At 45.6% G+C, this 19,617-nt stretch overlaps 1 protein-coding gene across 1 annotated transcript; it reads left to right on the top strand.

The window, feature by feature from the left end:
• Window positions 1-10,299: 10,299 nt before the first annotated feature.
• LOC132869626 (uncharacterized) lies at window positions 10,300-13,919 on the top strand. The gene is made up of 6 exons (XM_060902919.1): window positions 10,300-10,331; window positions 12,501-12,701; window positions 12,786-12,888; window positions 13,002-13,093; window positions 13,538-13,744; window positions 13,834-13,919. Exons 2-6 carry the CDS (start codon window positions 12,503-12,505, stop codon window positions 13,917-13,919), a joined length of 687 nt encoding a protein of 228 aa, XP_060758902.1. The 5' UTR covers window positions 10,300-10,331; window positions 12,501-12,502.
• The last annotated feature ends 5,698 nt before the right edge of the window (window positions 13,920-19,617 follow it).

The following is a 19,617-nucleotide window of genomic DNA, read 5'->3' as shown; positions in this document are numbered from 1 at the left end:
CAAGCTTCAGGCAGTGCTGGAGGTTATGGAGGTGGTTTAGGTCTTTTGACTGTCTTAGCGCCACTTCTGATATGGGGAATGCACTTGGGTCCGTAAGAAAGTTGCGAATCTGGCTGATATTTGGGTCCCTTTCCTGCATAGTTACCAGGTCTGTGTCGCCTGGCTGTCGACCTAAATGGACGGTCAACGACTGGGGTGTTAGGTCTTCGCGCCTGTCTCTAGCCTGTCGGCGAGTAATGGCGTTCACGACGTGACACGATTTCTCAGGGAGCCATCCTTCCTGGAACTCCCAGGGGGGGCCGTTCACAGCACCCGCTTTGGCGAGGCAGTCAGCCTCATCGTTGCCAATTTTATCAGGTCCAGGGACTTGAGAGTGCCCTTTCACCTTTTTCCAATATACAGTCATTCCTTTGCCTGCCACTAGTTTGTCACATGCCAGGAAAAGTTCAAAGTGTTTCACTACTTTTCCTCTAGCATTTTTCATGTCATTTAGTTTCCATGTGGGGAAGTGAGAAATGAAACTGTGATGGGCATAGTTGGAGTCAGAGCAGATGACTAGTTGCTCAATGTCCACTTCGCTGGCTTGTTGCAAAGCGATGAGCACTGCCACTATCTCTGCATATTGGCTTGTCCTAGCTCCGATTTGGTACTGGTATTGTCCTACCAGAGGACCTGCTGTCCAAACAATACCAACACCGGCTCGCAGTTTATTCTCATGACGGGAGGAACAACTGTCTACGTAGACCATGGGAAGGTCTTTACACGAGTCATCGTCATAATAGTGGTGTTCTGACGGAAGGGAGGGTGTTGTTAAGAGGACAGGATTCTGTTCTGCCTCCTTTTCGCAATCGCAGTGTTGGCAGTCGGCTAAGCCTTGGCCCAGTGCCATCTTATGGTTTTGGGCATACTTCACCTCAATGTCGTAGCCCTGTAAGGCCATCATCCATGCCGCGATGTGGCTATTGGACACTCTTCCGTCTCTTAGTCTTTGACTGTTCAAGAAAGAGACAGGTTGGTGAGATGTCTCCATCACCACTTACTGACCACCAATGTAACTGCGGAAATGTTCGACGGCCCAAACGGTGGTTAAGAGGGCTTTCTCGCAGTTTGAGAATTTAAACTCCACACTACTAAGTGAACGGCTAGTGTATGCAACGACTCGCCTGTCCTTATCATACTGCTGTGATAAGGCAGCACTTAAGCAGTGAGTGGAGAAACTGGCTTCAAGGTAAAATGCTTTGTCCTTGTTTGGATAAGCAAGGCAGGGGGCGGAGCACAACTTCTGCTTCATTTCTCTGAAAGCCTGTTCTTGAGGACCGTCCCACTGGAACTCCTTATCCTTTCGGAGAAGCTCGGTAAGTGGTCTTGCAATTTCTGCATAGTCCTCAATGAACTGCCTGGAGTAATTGCAGATGCCTAGGAAGCTCCTATCCAGATAGCAAGCTGACATTGAATAGATATTGATTTTCCATCTGAATCATCAGAATGGTCGACATTGAAATCTTGATGCAAAATAGATGTTGAATCACCATTGTTAAACCGATGTAACCCGACCTAAAATAAAGTTGACAGCAGTGATATTGAAACATTGATTCATAGTCGTCCTTATTATGATTGATGTATAATTGATATTTGGTTTACTGGGTGATAACAGTCATGTTGAAAAGTCATTGATTTTGTGTTGACCGGGAAATCACGTATGGTCAAAAAGCCATCGATATATAGTTGACCGGGAAAGATGATTGAAAAGTCATCGATCATTGTTGAACAGGACAGGGGACAGCGTGAGACAAAGACCGGCAGCGGCACACAGGCACCCGTTCTCGGATCCGGGATCAATTACAGGTAAGCAGCACTTTCAGCATTTAATCCTTACACATAGTTCAATGTATAGTTCACGCAATACATAGACTGCCACAGCGTGCTGTCACGGCCGATTTCCTCCGATCAACTCCGATCAGCAACGCAAGCTGTCAAGTAGGCTAGCCTGCTTGCAAGCTTGATAAACTGCAGGTTCTAGTTAGCTCAATGACTTCACTGGTGTCATAGTTGCTGTAACCAGGGCAGTAACCAGGATTTTTCAAATACCAAGGTCAAACATTGCGATACATCTTATTTGCCAAAAAAAAAAAAAAACGTCCTAATATGGTGACTTTTCATACATTTTGGAAACGAGTCAAAATCACAAGCCCAACAAGGAGATGAACATGTACCGGTAGGTGAACATGTTTATTTTAACAATTTCAAAACTGCACGATCACAAAAGTATTGTGTGTGTATGTGTGTGTGTGTGTGAGAGAGAGAGAGAGTGTGAGTGAGTGAGTTAGTGTGAGTGTCTGCTCTTCCCTTCTCTTCCTCTCCTGGCTCTCTCTCTCTTCAACTCGCTGATCCTCACCCTCTCCAGTGTCCTCTATTTGATTTTAAAACATTATTATCATCATCATCATTATTACTACTATTATTATTGGTGATCGGAGGAGGAGCTGTGAACGCGGCTGGGCTCTTCATGATTGACAGAAAGCAGTCAGAGGTGGTACATCATGTTGTAAATAAAATGTGAACATAAGTTTGCTACCCGTTTTCATTTCCGTTCGAAAATACAATCAATGATCAAAACAATAGTGTCTTGTGTTCACGTTAGCCTATAGTCTGGTAAGTTAGCAAAATAGCTCAAGTCTCGTCAGCACCCAATAACTTCATAAACAACAGGTCACGACTGTCCAGCCTTTTCTGATCTGAAACGCACCAAATCAAATCGAGATGAGAGAGACAGAATAAAAGAGTTTGTGCCGCCTGGAAAACGAAAATCCTATTTCGCTAAGTGGCTTCGACTGTTGCTGCTTGAAATGCTAATTAAAATTGCACTGTTAATGATCATAAGCATTCCGGACTGGCAAAATTAACTCACCTTCTTCCCTCTTTCTTTTTCTCTCACTTGTTGACTTTCCAGAGCTGAGTTTGGTTTGTTTTAGTGTAGTACACTTCTTCATCTTATGTCAATTTTCAGATTCCACGACTAATTGACAAACTGCCTGGCTGCGGAGTCGGACCTTGATGAGAACACTTCTCAGCTCTTGTATATCCCGTGGTGCTTAGCTGACTATCCCGAGGCTGCCGAATATGAAATGTTTCCAATGTAGGATATTTCAGCTTCGTTTAAAAATGATTATGTGGACCAGTGGCGGCTGGTGAAAAAAATTCTTGGTGGGGCTGGTGTATGCCAATAGATTTCCCTGCCTAGTCCAGTATAAGCATTCAAATGAACAGTCAGAAAATGACAATTCCACAATAATTTAATTTCCTTCTCAAAATCAGCAGTTTCACAGATAAAGTAAATTAACAATTTACAGCTATAGGCTCCATTTATGGAACCTAATATAGGAAAGGAACGGTATCAAATACAATACTCAAGTTCTTGAGAGAAGTTTACAGCAAGGGTATGATTTCAGCTGAATCTATGCAAATCAACTGTGTGTGTGTGTGTGAGTGAATGTGTGAGAGAGAGGGGGACTGAGTGATTGTATGAAAATAAATAGAGAGAGAGGTGGTGTGTGTGTGTGATTCTAAGGTGAGTGTATTTCTTGTGAGTGTGACTATGAAATGGTGTGTGCGTGTGTGTGTTCTGAGCTAGGTGTCTGTCTGTGAAACGAGAGAGGGGGAGTGAAACAGTGTCGACACTCTTGTTGTGAATACAAACTATGACAAGAAAGATGTGATTATTGTCCAGTATGAGCCAAAAATCTAGTTTTGAACATCACCTCTAACCAGAGAGAGAGAGATGCATTTTTTGTAGCAGGGGTGAAATTTCCAGCGCCCCAAAACCATTAAATTCGGCGATGCCGATTGGCCAAATATTTATTATTTTTCCGTAGCAGCCATACACGATTGGCTATTTCGCTGCACTTCTGAGGCGCTTTGACGAGCGCCCAAGAAGAGAAATGATCCGAGTCTTTCAGTGGAAATTCACTGTTGAATAAGAGTCAGTTGGTGGAAATGTTGTTTAAATAATTAAAATTGCGCATATATATATATATATATATATATATATATATATATATATATATATTTTTTTTTTTCCTCCTCCACATCTGGGAGGGCGGCGCCCGAGCGCCCCCTATGGGCCAGCCGCCACTGATGTAGACTTTATTTTTAGACAAACAAATGAGAACAGGGGGATGCAAGCTGAATTTAGAATTTTCCACCAATCAAAGTCAGAACGATTTTCATCATGTATTAATTTCACATTTCTGAGTGAAAAAAAAAAATACCGTGGGAAAAAAATGCCAAGGACATGACCTCGGTGTCCTCAATGGTAGTTACGGCCCTGGCTGTAACACTTAACACTTAATACATTGCCCACTTAATACAATTGTGTTGCACTGCAATGTAGATCCTAGTCCCTTTACCTAGGATCAGCGATCAAGGCGGAATGTCGATTTTGAATGAAGCACTGCATGTGTGACCGAGGTCATCCTGCGACAGTTCGCTCGAACTCGCGACCTTCTAATCAACGTCCCTCTGTCCGGCTTGAGAGCATCGGTGCGAAGCCGCTGAGCTAAAGGTCCGGGCCGATAGCTCAGCAGCTAGCCAGAAATGAACTCGTAGCCTATTACAAGCCTATTACTGTTAGGGTTTTGCTGGGATTCGAACCTGGTTCGTTGGTGTGATAATCCAGCAAACCCCCACTAGGCCACCAGGGGGATGACTCAAATGCAGAGGCGTGAGGCGGAAGTAGAAAAAGAATCAAAAGGTTTATTTAAACTATATACACTATATACAGGGCAAAACAAAAGACAAAAAAAAAACCAAAGAGTATAATCCAAAAGAAAAGCAAAGTGCAAAAATTCAAAAGCTAAGAAGATCAAAAAACACAGTACAAAGGAAACTGGAGATAAACATAACAGCACAAAGACTCCGTGACAAGAGGACTGAACTCAGGGGTATAAATAGACAAACTAATTAAGGACACAGGTGAAGATAATTAGGCAATTAACACAAACACAAGACACAGGAACAGTGGCGGCCTCTAGAGGCCAAAATAAACACGACATGAAAAGGAAATAACAGCGGCCTCTAGAGGCCAAAACAGTCCTAGTCCTAACAGGACCCCCCCCTCTAGGAGCGTCTCCTGACGTTCCCAGGGCGATCCGGATGGGCCGAATGGAAGTCCCGACATAGTTCTTTATCAAGGACATCCCGAGCAGGAACCCAGCAGCGCTCCTCAGGACCATAGCCCTCCCAGTCCACCAGATATTGCAACCCGCCGCGGACCCGGCGGGAGTCAAGCAGGCGATTCACAGTGAACACAGTCTGCCCCTGGAAGATGCGGGGGGGTGGGGGGTTCCTAGGGGCAGGGGCATACGTAGACGTCAGTACGGGCCGTAACAGGGAAACATGGAAAGTGGGGTTGATCCTCAGAGTCCGGGGCAACTGGAGCCGGTAGGAGACAGGGTTCACCCTGCGCACCACCTTGAAGGGGCCAATGTAGCGAGGAGCAAGCTTGCGGTTCTCCACCCGCAGTGGAAGGTCCTTAGTGGACAGCCAAACACGCTGCCCAGGGCGGAAAGCGTGTGCAGGTCTTCTATGGCGGTTGGCCTGAGTCTGGTTGGTTCTGGAGGTCTGTATGAGGGTCTTCCTGACCTTGCTCCAGGTCTTGCGACACCGTCTCACATATTGGTTGACCGAGGGCACCCCCGCGTCCTCCTCCTGGTCCGGGAACAGAGGTGGCTGGAACCCGAATTGGCACTGGAATGGCGACAGCTTAGTGGCCGATGACTGCAGGGTGTTGTGGGCGTACTCCGCCCATGGCAGCCAGGTGCTCCACGATGTCGGGTTATCCATAGCCAGGCCTCGCAGGGTGGTTTCCAGGTCCTGGTTGAGCCTCTCCGTCTGACCATTGGACTGTGGGTGAAACCCAGAGGAGAGGCTGGCAGTGGCTCCGATGACCTTGCAGAACCCGTGCCACACTCGGGAGGAGAACTGGGGCCCTCGGTCTGAGACGATGTCCTGTGGAAGACCAAAGACTCGGAAGACATGATTAAACAAAAGTTTCGCAGTTTCAAGAGCAGAGGGGAGTTTGCACAGTGGTATGAAGCGGCAGGCCTTGGAGAATCTGTCAACTAAGACCAAAATGGCCGTGTTACCTTGTGACTCAGGGAGACCCGTGATAAAGTCGACTGCCACGTGGGACCAGGGACGCCGGGGAATGGTCAGAGGATGCAGGAGACCCTGGGGACGCTGTCGTGGGTTCTTGGTTCTGGTGCAAACCTCACAGGACAGGACAAATGACCTTACTTCCTTCTCCATGTTAGGCCACCAGAAGCGTCTTTTCAGGAAGTCCAGGGTCCTCCGAGCTCCCGGGTGGGCGGTGAGAGGGGAAGAGTGACCCCACTGGAGAACCTTGGCCCGGGCTTGATGTGGGACGTACAAGAGGCCTGGTGGCCCCGTCCCAGGACCGGGGTCCTGGCGTTGGGCTCGTCGGACAGCCTCCTCAATACCCCAGCGGACAGGGGCCACAATCCGGGACACAGGGATAATAGGCCCGACTTCATTCTCCCTGTTAGTGGCAGAGAACAGTCTGGACAGTGCGTCAGGTTTGGTGTTCTTGGAGCCGGGGCGGTATGAGAGGGTGAAGTCAAACCGACTGAAAAACAGGGCCCACCTAGCCTGTCGAGGGTTCAGTCTCTTGGCTTGCTGGAGGTACTCCAGGTTCTTGTGGTCAGTCCAAACCAGGAATGGATGTTGTGCTCCCTCCAGCCAGTGCCTCCACTCCTCAAGGGCCAGTTTGACCGCTAGCAGTTCTCGATCCCCCACATCGTACCGGGACTCAGCAGGACTCAGGCGGTGGGAGAAGTAAGCGCAGGGGTGCAGCTTTCCTTCCGAACGTTGAGAGAGCACCGCGCCGACACCACTGTCCGAGGCGTCCACCTCCACGATGAATGGTTGGGAGGTGTCCGGGAGAACCAGAATGGGTGCCGTGCAGAAGCGGTCCTTGAGGTCTTTGAACGCCTTTTCTGCCTGAGGAGACCAGCCATAAGATCCACCTGTCCCTTTGGTGAGGTCTGACATGGGTGCTGCCACAGAACTGAAGTTCCTGATGAACTTGCGGTAGAAGTTAGCGAATCCTAAGAACCGCTGAACCTCCTTAACGGACTTGGGAGTAGGCCAATCCCGGACGGCCAGGGTCTTGGCAGGGTCCATTTGGAGTTGGCCTGTCCGTACAATAAATCCCAGAAAGGAGACCTCGGGAACATGAAATTCGCATTTCTGGGCCTTGGCGAACAGATTGTTCTGTAGCAGCCTCTGGAGAACCTGGCGGACATGGTGGCGGTGCTCCTGCACGGTCTTGGAAAAGATAAGGATGTCGTCGAGGTAGACAAAAACGTATAGGTTAATCATGTCCCTTAAGACGTCGTTGATTAGGGCCTGAAAAACAGCTGGTGCGTTGGTGAGTCCGAAGGGCATCACCTGGTATTCGTAGTGCCCAGACGGGGTGTTAAAGGCAGTCTTCCACTCGTCTCCCTGTCGGATACGGATGAGGTGGTATGCGTTCCGTAGGTCCAACTTGGTGAAGACGGTGGCGCCTTGGAGCAGGTCGAAAGCTGTGGACATCAGCGGAAGGGGATATCGGTTGCGCACAGTGATCTTATTCAGGCCCCTGTAATCAATACATGGTCGGAGCCCCCCATCCTTCTTGCCGACAAAGAAGAAGCCGGCTCCAGCAGGTGAAGTGGAGGGTCGAATAAACCCAGAGACCAGGGCATCTTTGAGGTATTCCTCCATGGCCTTGCGTTCTGGCTGAGAGAGTGAAAACAGTCTGCCACGAGGAGGGGTAGTCCCAGGGAGCAAGTCGATGGCACAGTCGTAGGCCCGGTGTGGAGGAAGAACGGCGGCCCTGCTCTTGCTGAATACCTCCTTGAGATCCCAGTACTCTGTGGGAACTTGAGATAACTCGGTGAGATCAGGGGGCTCGGCAGGAGACACAGGAGAGCTAGAGAGCAGACAAGAGGCATGGCATGCAGGGCCCCATTCCACAACCTGGCTTGTTACCCAGTCTATGCGAGGGTTGTGGCGAGTAAGCCAAGGAAGGCCTAGAATAACTGGGAACTCAGGTGAAGGAATCAGGTGCAGGGATATTTCTTCCTTGTGACCTTGAGACTGGAGGAAAACTGGAGAAGTAACTTGGGTGACTCTTCCATCACCTAACGCTTGGCCATCGAGGGCAGACACAGACAGTGGGACTTCAAGAGGTGCAGTCGGAATATTGATGCTTTGGGCGAAGTGAATATCCATAAAGTTCCCAGCCGCCCCTGAGTCTATCAAAGCTTGACAAGAGTGGACAGACTCACCCCAGGAGATGGAGACCGGGATGTAGATTCCTTGGCCAGGGAGTCCGGGAGAGAGGGTAGGCCCCGTCACAACCCTCCCTCGGCTGGACGGGGCGGTCCTTTTCCCAAGAGTTCGGGACATGATGCTCGGAAGTGACCAGGCTTGCCACAGTAGATGCAGCACTTGTCCCTCCTTCTGCGCTCCCTCTCAGATGCGGAGAGGCGAGTACGACCCACTTGCATGGGTTCTGGACAGTCACTGAAGGAGGTAGACGGTCTCCAGGTAGAGGTAGGGAGGCTGGGGGGGCTCAAGGCTTGGTGGCGTTCTCTCATCCTGTTGTCCAGACGAATAGCATGTGAGATGAGGGTTTCGAGGTCACTTGGGCATCCAATAGAGGCCAGACCGTCCTTGATGGGGTCAGACAGACCATGGTGGAAGGCTGACACCAGGGCAGTCTCGTTCCATCCACTTACTGCTGCGAGTGTTCGGAACGAGATGGCGTAATCTGCGACGCTTCCTCCTTGCCGGATGGACATGAGCTTTCGGGCTGCGTCGGTACTGATGTCTGCCTGATCGAAGACCCGAAGCATCTCTTCAGAAAACAGCTGGAAATCAAAGCACTCAGGTCCCTGTCTTTGCCAGATAGCAGTAGCCCAGGCTCGCGCCTTACCAGCTAATAAGGTGATCACAAAGGCAATCTTGCGGCGATCCGTAGTGTAGGTGGTAGGCTGAAGCTCAAAGGTGAGTTGACACTGGGTAAGGAACTCTCGGCACTCACTGTGCTTGCCGTCATACCTCTGTGGTGCAGGAAGGCTGGGTTCGCGAGGTGAAGAAGGCAGCATTGCAGGAGGCACTGGAGCAGGAGTGGGAGCTGGATCAGGAGCAGGAACTGGATCAGGAGCAGGAGATGCAGGCAGAGATGTCAGCTGTGCCAGGGTTTTCCCAATTTGCTGAAGCAGTTCCTCGTGGCGAGCGAGGGCCTCACGTTGGCTGGTGAGCGTACGTCCATGAGCGTCCATGGTCGCTCCGAAGCGTGTCAAAGCTGCCATAATTCCCTGAAGGTTGGCCGGGTAGACAGTTGAAGCAGCCTCTGCTGAGTCGGTCATGACGGAGTCTTTCTGTTAGGGTTTTGCTGGGATTCGAACCTGGTTCGTTGGTGTGATAATCCAGCAAACCCCCACTAGGCCACCAGGGGGATGACTCAAATGCAGAGGCGTGAGGCGGAAGTAGAAAAAGAATCAAAAGGTTTATTTAAACTATATACACTATATACAGGGCAAAACAAAAGACAAAAAAAAAACCAAAGAGTATAATCCAAAAGAAAAGCAAAGTGCAAAAATTCAAAAGCTAAGAAGATCAAAAAACACAGTACAAAGGAAACTGGAGATAAACATAACAGCACAAAGACTCCGTGACAAGAGGACTGAACTCAGGGGTATAAATAGACAAACTAATTAAGGACACAGGTGAAGATAATTAGGCAATTAACACAAACACAAGACACAGGAACAGTGGCGGCCTCTAGAGGCCAAAATAAACACGACATGAAAAGGAAATAACAGCGGCCTCTAGAGGCCAAAACAGTCCTAGTCCTAACAATTACAAGTATTATGGACATTATCACAGTAATGTTATGCTACTGTCTGTGCAAACAATTCACATAACATTATGTTCTAAAAACAGCAGAAAGTAATAGAAAATGAAAAAGTAATAGTCTAAAAATATTAGGTGCCCAACTGTTTCTCATACAGATAATTTAACATACTGTTATCATATGCTTTGCTGCACAAGTGAGTGAAATGCTGTTTGCTAACACTGTACTCTCCCTTTTTTCCCCCTCTTTCCCCAGAAAATTCATTGTTGGTCAAGTAAGCAAGTGCCTTTTCTGAATTGGTACACCACTTCCACAATGGCTTCACGCTGGTCAAAGAGGCGCAAAATTAGGTCACAGCTTAAGGCCACAGAAGCTGAGATATTACAGACCTTTGAAGAGAAATTTAGAGGTTCAAATATGCATGGCAGCACAATCATAATAAAACATACTGATTGCCAGAGTGTAGAAATACAGTCAGGTTTGTCAGCCTCTGGCCCAGGTACAGAGGATGTACCCATATGTGAGGATTGGGAAAATGAGCCAAATTCACTCGATAACGAGACCCATGAGCCAATGGACACTGTAAATGATAATGACTCAGATTCAGAACATGAGGAGGAACCCAGCCTTGAGTTTTTGTTGATTAGTTTGAGGTATTGGGCTTCAAAATTCAGTCTCTCTAGTGGCTCTGACTGCACTTTTGAGCATTTTGCGCGTGTTTCACCCAAAATTGCCCAAAGATGCTCGGACAGTTCTTAGGACGCGAGCTGAAGTACCAACTCAGGAGATGGAAGGCGGGGAATATCACCATTGTGGGCTAGCCACAGGGCTGATGTCAAGACTAAAAGCTTTGACCTTCTCTGGTAACACTTTGTGGCTGCAGTTCAATGTGGATGGACTGCCACTGTTTAAGAGTAGTAAACTGCAATTCTGGCCAATTCTTGCCACAGTGAATGTGGATCCTACCAGGTTGCCATTTCTTGTGGGCCTCTTTTGTGGTGCTGGTAAGCCAAAAAGTGTGTTTGAGTATTTGGGGCCATTCATAGCAGAGCTGAAAGAGATCCTAGAGAAAGGTATCTGGAACAATGGACGGCAGATACTGATTAAAGTTGGTTCGTTTGTGTGTGATGCCCCTGCCCAAGCCTCTCAAAAACATAAAGGGCCACAATGGTTACTCTGGCTGTGATAAGTGTGTTCAAGTGGGTGAATGGCAAGGCAAAATGGTCTTCCCGGAAGTTAATGCGAAACTGAGAACTGATGAAGACTTCAACTCAATGGTTGATGAGGACCACCACTTAAATCAAACACTGTCTCCCCTAGCTTCTGTGGTGAAAATGGTAACAATGTTTCCCTCAGACTACATGCATTCATGTTGTCTCGGAGTAACCAGAAAACTGCTGAATATCTGGATAAAAGGGAAATCACTGAAAAATAGGTTGGGTAGCCACACGATTACAGAAATCTCTGATAAACTCTGCCAACTGAGTCCCTACACCCCAACTGAGTTCAGTCGCAAGCCCAGGGCCCTCTCAGAGATCGATAGGTGGAAGGCAACTGAACTGCGGTACTTGATGCTATATGCTGGCCCCGTAGTTCTTAACAATAGCATACCCATAGAGATGTACAACAACTTTGTTGTTTTCTGTGGCAATGCACCTCCTTCTGTCACCAGGAACAGCTGAGAGCATGATAGACTGTGCTAATGAATTGCTTATTTCATTCGTCAATCACTTTGGGCAACTGTACGGGAAAACTGAAATCACTTATAATGTCCATGGGTTGACACACCTGGCAGCAGAATACAAGGTCTTTGGTCCCCTAGACAACATTGCATGTTTTCCTTATGAAAACTATTTAGGCCACTTGAAGAGCCTGTTACACAAGCCTCACCTGCCTTTGCAGCAAGTCGTTAAGAGGCTTTCAGAGATGCCCACAGAGACAGACTCAAACCAGAACAGCCACAAGTACATGCATCATCACTATGATGGTCCAGTGGTGCCTCACTTAGAGCATGGGGATCAGTACCGTAAGGTTGTCACTGAAAAGTTCACCTTAACAACCAACTGTGGATACAATGGCATACAAATTCTTGAGGACATTGGGATTGTTGAAAACATTGTCAGGGTAGCTTGTGAGACTTTCGTAATTTTCCAAACCTTTAGAAAGAAGGACTCCTACTTCCAGTATCCCTTTCCTTCCTCGACAATAGGGCTGTATAAAGTGTCAGGGCTGAGCAAGAGTGTCAGTGTGGTAAAATTGGACTTGATTAAAAAAAAAATACATACTTTACCCCGATAAAACCGATTTCTTGCCATTCCCCTACTTCATATGAAGTAAATATCCTAACTGTCAATCAGTTCATCAAAAGAATCAAATGGTATATTATACAGTTCATTCATAAATTCATAAGTCATAAAAAACTCAATCAGTTCAACAATCAGTTCATCAAAAGAATCAATAAATAGTATATTAAATAATAAATAAAAAAATAAATAAAATTCATAACAATCATAATAAATTCATAATTCAGTTATTTGTATCCTTGTTAGTCCTTACAAACCGCCTCTCTAAATCACAGCAATGAGCCAGTGGTCAATTATCCAGTTCACCAATGGGGGTACAGAACTGGTACCCAATACATGGGTGCAGGGTGACAAAGTCTTCTGGCCACCCTACCCTCCCAAGGACACTGCCAAGCTCTGGGCTGCCGTCAATAGGAGGGATGAGCCAAGTAGTGGGTGGCATATGTATCAGCCCATAAAAGTCCTCTGTAGCCATGGTGGGTATTGTCAAATAATTTTACATTTGATAAACATGCCAATGTTATCAACACTTGCTCGTATCTGATAATTCTGCGTTATAGGGACATTTGAGGAAGCACAGAGGAGCATAGACTGGTACTTGAGGCAGCATTGTGATACAACAGACATGGAGTCAGATGGGGAGGATTCTGGAAGATTGAAGAGGTTTCCTTTAAATTTACAAATTCAAAACCATGCATGTTTTCAGTACTTGGCAGAGTTCCCACTGTTTTAAACGGAATATTGAGTTTTGTTTTGCTTGTTTTTTTCACTTCTAGACCAAATCCAAACTACGTGAATGATGAATTTGACCGGGGAAGTAAAGCATCCAAACATCAATATCCAGCTGCACCAAAAGTTTTACTGACAGGTATGGCGAGCTGGATGTGTGTGTGTGTGTGTGTGTGTGTGTGTGTGTGTGTGTGTGTGTGTGTGTGTGTGTGTGTAAACTTAAAGGAGAAGTTTGGTGTGAATCAATCCATAGCCCTGTTGTTGAAGGTCACTGAATGCTGTTTATAGGAAAAAGAACGAAAAAAATTGATACAATATAGACCGAATAATGAACAAGGCAACTAAGTAAATGGAGCATAGCATCTTTCAGTTTCATTCCGCTATGCCCCATTCAGTTAACAATAGTTATTGGTTTATAACTCGGCCTATGTTGCATCATTTTTTTTCCATTCTTTTTGCTACAGACAGCATTCAGTGATCTCTAACAACAGGGCTATGGATTGATTCACACCAAACTTCTCCTTTAAGTACAATGGCTTGTAATTAGGCTACCTTCATTTCCCCTAACTCTTTCTTGATACAGCAACAGCATCCACCACCCTGCAGTCCCCACCAAATAAAAGCCCTATATACCACAATCTCGAGCCCCTCTCCAGCTCCTCTCCTCAGTCCACAAATCTCCCGGTCCTGCAATCCTCTGCGATGCTTTCTTTTGCAGAGGACTTCCCAGCCATAACGCATCATGCAGAGATGCCAGCAGTCCATCCCTTCCAAGAGTTTTCACCTGAAGGTCTGTTGTAACAGAGGATATTTCATGTAATATTTAATTCCCATTTTCAGTACTGTGCATTATTCATTTTCTCTTCATGGTTGTTACAGATACCAGAGACACTGCCAGGCAGGCTTTAAAAGGCAAGTGCAACTTTTGTGCCTTTATATTATCAGTAGATTGCCACTTGATGTAAATGGCCATATACAATGCCTCTGGAAAGTATACATACCCCTTCCAATGAGTCACCTTTTGTTACATTGCAGCTGTCTCTGAGAATATGTTCAGTTTTTCTCCCCAATCTGTCATCATGTCCAAACAATTTAATTAAACAAAGGTGGTAGGATGTAGACTTGTGTCAAAGATATATTTGAAGAGGTGAGGGGTGCCATAATCTAATTCTGCTCATGTGGATTGAGGAGAAAAAAAAGAACACAAATGACTCAAGGAGATGGCTGCAATGTAACAGAAGGTGAAGCATTGAAAGGGGTGTGAATACTTTCGAGGGGCACTGTAGTTGTTTGCATAGCCTTAATTTTATTATTTCAACATGAAACACATACAAATCCTTGAACTCAAGTGTGATGAATACCATCAACAGATGTGGCCTTGCAGAAGCTGCTGGCGATGGTCACTGAGCTCTCCTCTGAAGTGAGGGAACTTCGGAAGGAAGTCCAGGAGTTCCACCAGTCTTGCAGGTGCTGCCAACCTGTAAGGGGGGTAGGACAACAGGTGGCCCAGGCAGACGTGCTGGAGTTGCCCCTCCGAAGCATTGATGCATTTGAGCGCGCAGAGGATGTTCTTCAAACTTCTGAGGCCTGCAAGGCATTGGTAACTACGTCATTGTTGTGGTTGAACATGCAAGAACATGACAAGCTTTTCAGACATATAAGGAATCATTCTGAATGAATGAACCTTATAGTCCTTGAGGGTGAATAGGGTAAAATTTTCAGTAAGTATCCCCACAAAACTTCCCCAGTAGATTGTTTACATTAAAACAATACCTTTTTTTTTGTTTTGCAAGCTTACTGGACTACTTTGTGCATATATGTAGATGAGCAATTATCAACTGAAATATTTGAAATTGCCATGGGCTAGGGTGGGGGGGGTGGGGTTCTACCAATGAAACGTACTTTTTGTGAAAGGCCTTGGCCAAGTGCTGTTGGTAGGTGTGAGAACAGCATGTCTTTTCTACAAAATAGATCAGATAGCAAAATGACTGATATTATAAGATAACTTTTGTCCCCTGTATTTTTGCCATGTGGTCTATGTGGCACTACATTCTCCCTCATACATACCATCAGCACTCAAACAATACCACATTAATTACTCTGACAGTGTGTAACCAATCTCACAACCTGAAGCTACAATCTGCATTACCAGCAGGACTTAATTGAGGTGGAAAGAAAAGGCACTTTTGTGCATTACTAGCTTTAAAATAACTTGCCATCTGAAACTCACAATCACTGTATTTTTATAACAGGTGACTCGCTTGGCAGTTGTTGGTGGGAACAATTTGGAGTCCAGGGTGCGCCGGATCCTTTCATTGTTGCTGACCAATGAAGTGACCTCTGGACTGAACTGGGCTGGGAAAAGGCCTAAGGAGGATGGGAGACAGAAGAGGGCCTTCAAGATACAAGACTCTGTAAATGCATTTATGGTGAGTCATTACTGCTACCATTCTGCCTTTGTCAGGTTGTCATATGGTAACACACACCAATCTCACACACACTAATCCCGCTTGGTGTATGGGTCTATATTATGTCCACTCTGCATCGTAGCCTAGCCTACTTACATCACTAATGCTTAATCTATACAAGTTTAATTTTTTAAACTAAATTATAGAAATAAAACTTTTCCATGATACTCTAATTTTTTGGAAAGCATCTGTAGTATATTTGACGCTTTGTGATACTTTCCGTTTAATTGTTGCCGTTTGCTCGTTATGCAGCAAAAGTTGATTAGTTTTACCAGAGCAATCCCAAAATAAAATTTGGCAACACTTGACGCGTCCCATGTAAAGTGAATGGAGTGCCGCTTCACTTTACATGTGACGCGTCAAGTGTTGCCGAATCAACTTTTGACGGATGACGAGCAAGCGTATGACAAGCATAAAAGGGGTTTAATTGGACTTGGTGGATGAAGGCTACAGAGCATCTGCAGGTTGTTAGACACACACTCACATTACCCTTCAGATAATGTTTCACCAGACTGTAACGTTACAGTTGTCCCATGTTGGATGCTGAGCATGTTAACTGCAGTGGCATGCTAATTCCTCTGGAGGTCTAAATGGGCGGGTTGTAGTGAATTTGTCATCGTCACGACGCACGTAATGAAACATAATTAAAGGGTCATTCCACGTCAAGGGGCGGCACGGTGGTGTAGTGGTTAGCGCTGTCGCCTCACAGCAAGAAGGTCCGGGTTCGAGCCCCGTGGCCGGCGAGGGCCTTTCTGTGTGGAGTTTGCATGTTCTCCCCGTGTCCGCGTGGGTTTCCTCCGGGTGCTCCGGTTTCCCCCACAGTCCAAAGACATGCAGGTTAGGTTAACTGGTGACTCTAAATTGACCGTAGGTGTGAATGTGAGTGTGAATGGTTGTCTGTGTCTATGTGTCAGCCCTGTGATGACCTGGCGACTTGTCCAGGGTGTACCCCGCCTTTCGCCCGTAGTCAGCTGGGATAGGCTCCAGCTTGCCTGCGACCCTGTAGAAGGATAAAGCGGCTAGTGATAATGAGATGAGATTCCACGTCAATTCAACCAGTGCCCACACACTTCGGTCTCAAAAAAATCTGAAAAAAAAAACAAGTGTACCTATGGTACCCAGGAGACACTTTGTAAATTTTTGTTATGTTAAGATCAATCCTTTCCAAGTTACAGACAGTTTTATGGAGGGAGGAGAGTGTCGATAAGGGAAAAAAAATCAAGAGCTTATGTTGAGTGAAAATATGCCTTCTGAAGGTCTCAACAGAGCCCAGACAAAAATGCCAATAAAATTTTGATCAACTTTGAGGGACAGATGTGACCATGCAGGATCATCCAGACCCAATGTGACAATTCAGCTACATACTATTCCTATTTATGTACCAGCATACAATATTTTAACCTCCTACATGGTTTAGTTCTTGAGCTATGGGCTTGTAAACTTGGCCAAAAAAAAAAAAGAGGACGAACAAAATCGACACCCTCCTCCCTCCGTAAAACTGTCTGTAACTTGAAAAGGATTGATCTTAACAAAACAAAAATGTACAGAGTGTCTCCGGGGTACCATAGGTACACATTTTTTTCTAATTTTTTGAGACCTAAGTGCGTGGGCCCTGGTTGAATTGACATGGAATGACCCTAAAGATAATTCCAAAACCAACAAAAGTTCTTGTCTGATACCTACACGGCCCTCGATGCGGCATTATCCACATTAACTTAAAACATGCAATGTTAAAAAGCAATGGCAATAGAGATTAAAAATTTAACTGGTGTTCGAACCACGACCACAGCTAAGAAATCAATTAACTTACATAAAAGACTGGCACGCATCGCATCACGCCACCTATTGCCGAAAGCCTACAAATGGTAGCAGCTAACCGCACATAATCATCAGGTTAACATAAGATAAATAGCCTACACTTAGACCTCCAGAGCCTTATAAACATTCCGTGAAATTAGGCAAATGACACAAGTTGACATGTTCACCATCCAACATGGAACACCTGGAACGTGGCACTAACTTGGTCTATAAAAAAATCTCTAAATAAACAAAATTTGTCCGCAGAATAACCAGAGATAGTCTATCCAATTAGGTCTATACGCATACAACAGGCCAGTTGATTTGTTACACTTTCGTATAGGTAGGCTAAGCTAACTGGGGTGTGGCTGTAGTGCCTGAATACAACGTAGACGACCCGGTCGATTCCCTCTATATTTTTCTTATGCAAGCGAACATCGAAACTAACGTTAAAAGTAAGGTTTTGTTAGGTAACTTGGACAGTTCCCACACCGAAAATAATTTAGGTTCCCCGAAAGTTCACATAACCAGAAAATGTCACCTGATGACCCCTCTGCTGCAGCTGGGCCTAGCGTTCTGCTTACCTTGGTCTTAACATAGGCGTGAGGCTAAAAAAGCGATGTTAAACTGGTATAGCCTATATAATAAAGGTGTGCTTACCATTTGACGTTCCCAGATGTAAATTCTCTTCAAAGAAATTTTGAAATGCATATGTGGCATCGATGGTGCCTGCTGAGCCTTCACCTTGCGACCCCAGAGTGTGTCTGACCTAAATCTCTGGGCAGAATTAACTGATCATTCAATCAGCGCAAACGTTCACATATTCTCCACCAATCAGAGAGCGAGACGGAAAGGCGACGGGAAGATGAGTTGAGGCTTGCTTGCTAGTTATTCATTTTTCTCCTCGAGTTTTACTTGCCTACTTTTTGTTATCTTTTCCCCTCCCCGAGCGTGTTTGACCTTTATGAGGATAGATGACTGTAGCGAGAGTAACGTGTGGGTGGAGCACAGAGGACGGCAGGACAGAGATCAGGGTGAATACAAGGCTTTATTGCCGTACTTTTCAGAAAGACAAGTCAACCAACACTCAGAGGCGTGCACACTGTAGTCTCCTCTCCGGAAGCTCCCCTCCGCTCTCACTCTCCCTCCTTAAATAGGGCGCGGTTTACTGGGGAAAACACACACAAAACACAGGTTAATTACCCTCAGGTGTAGCGATTCTGCCACTTACCTTCCCCGACTCCGCTCTCCTGTCACAGACCGGCGCTTGACCACGCCCCCGCTGCCACAATGACATTTAAATAATAGTATTCCACAAAATATATAGCCTATTTTTTTTTTTTTTTGGTAGCAGCCTATTATTAGCAGCAGTAGTACAATGTGTAACTGAAAACTATGTTTTGTGTGTGTTTCAGATGCCCTCACTCAACAGCCTGGCATGAATGATCTGGTCTTCACCCAGGCTGTGCAGAAATGGCTACGATATGCGCCAGACAGAACTGGAGGTGTCGCTCATGCCGAAAGACATAATTAAATGAACTTAAAATAAAAATCTCGTTTTCTTAAAAAAAAGGCATGTGTTTCATATTTACTATTTTAGGCAATTAAAATGGAGATCCTGGCTGTAGATAAAGCAGGATATATGAGCCAGATATTTCTGGTAGGCTATCAATTGAAATAACATTGAAAGCGCATTGATTTTTAGTTATGTCGAAATTTCAATGTTGTTTCAATATCGACGCGAATTGAAATACAATTGAAGTTATGTGTGTCCATAGTTAATAAATCAACATCGTTTCAATGTTAGCGGAGGGTGCAAACTGATGTTAAATCAACATCGAAATCTGACGTTGGTTCAATGGTTTAACGTCGACAATGCAATGTTGATTCTACATCGTTTCAATGTCAGCTTGCTATCTGGGTCAAGTGTTTCAAATTTATTTTCTATGCTGATCTTATAATTTCCTTTTATGACTTGATCACACCGCAGGAGGTTCATTTGAAGTTTTAGTGCTCTTTTTGCTTTCTTCAGTTTCTTCAATTTCAGTCTCATTGTGCCAATCACTGGGTTGTGGTCACTTCCACAGTCTGCCCCGGCATAGATTTGCAAGATCTTATAGAATTCCGGAACCGTTCTTGTATCAAGATATAATCAATTTGATTCCTCGTTGTATCACCTGGGCTTTTCCATGTCCAACATCTTCTTGGGTGATTTTTGAACCATGTATTCATAAGAGCCATCTTATGCTCCTTACACCATTCAATGAGACATTCCCCTCTTTCATTTCTCTCTCCTATTCCAAATGGACCTACCGTGGCTGCTTCCCTTTCTTTGCCAACTTTTGAGTTAAAGTCTCCCATAATGATTCTGATGTCTTGAGACTTCATTTGTTTCAGT

Source organism: Neoarius graeffei, chromosome 21 (assembly GCF_027579695.1).
Source record: "Neoarius graeffei isolate fNeoGra1 chromosome 21, fNeoGra1.pri, whole genome shotgun sequence".
NCBI lineage: Eukaryota > Metazoa > Chordata > Actinopteri > Siluriformes > Ariidae > Neoarius > Neoarius graeffei.
Note: the sequence above shows the minus strand (reverse complement) of the source record. Positions and strands in the feature narration are given on the sequence as shown.

Coding starts and splice junctions, on each gene's coding strand:
- LOC132869626 (XM_060902919.1), top strand. CDS start 12,503: ATGAGCCAGTGGTCAATTATCCAGTTCACCAATGGGGGTACAGAACTG. Junction 12,889..13,001: donor GATTCTGGAAGATTGAAGAG/GTTTCCTTTAAA, acceptor TTTCACTTCTAG/ACCAAATCCAAACTACGTGA. Junction 13,745..13,833: donor CCAAGAGTTTTCACCTGAAG/GTCTGTTGTAAC, acceptor TGGTTGTTACAG/ATACCAGAGACACTGCCAGG.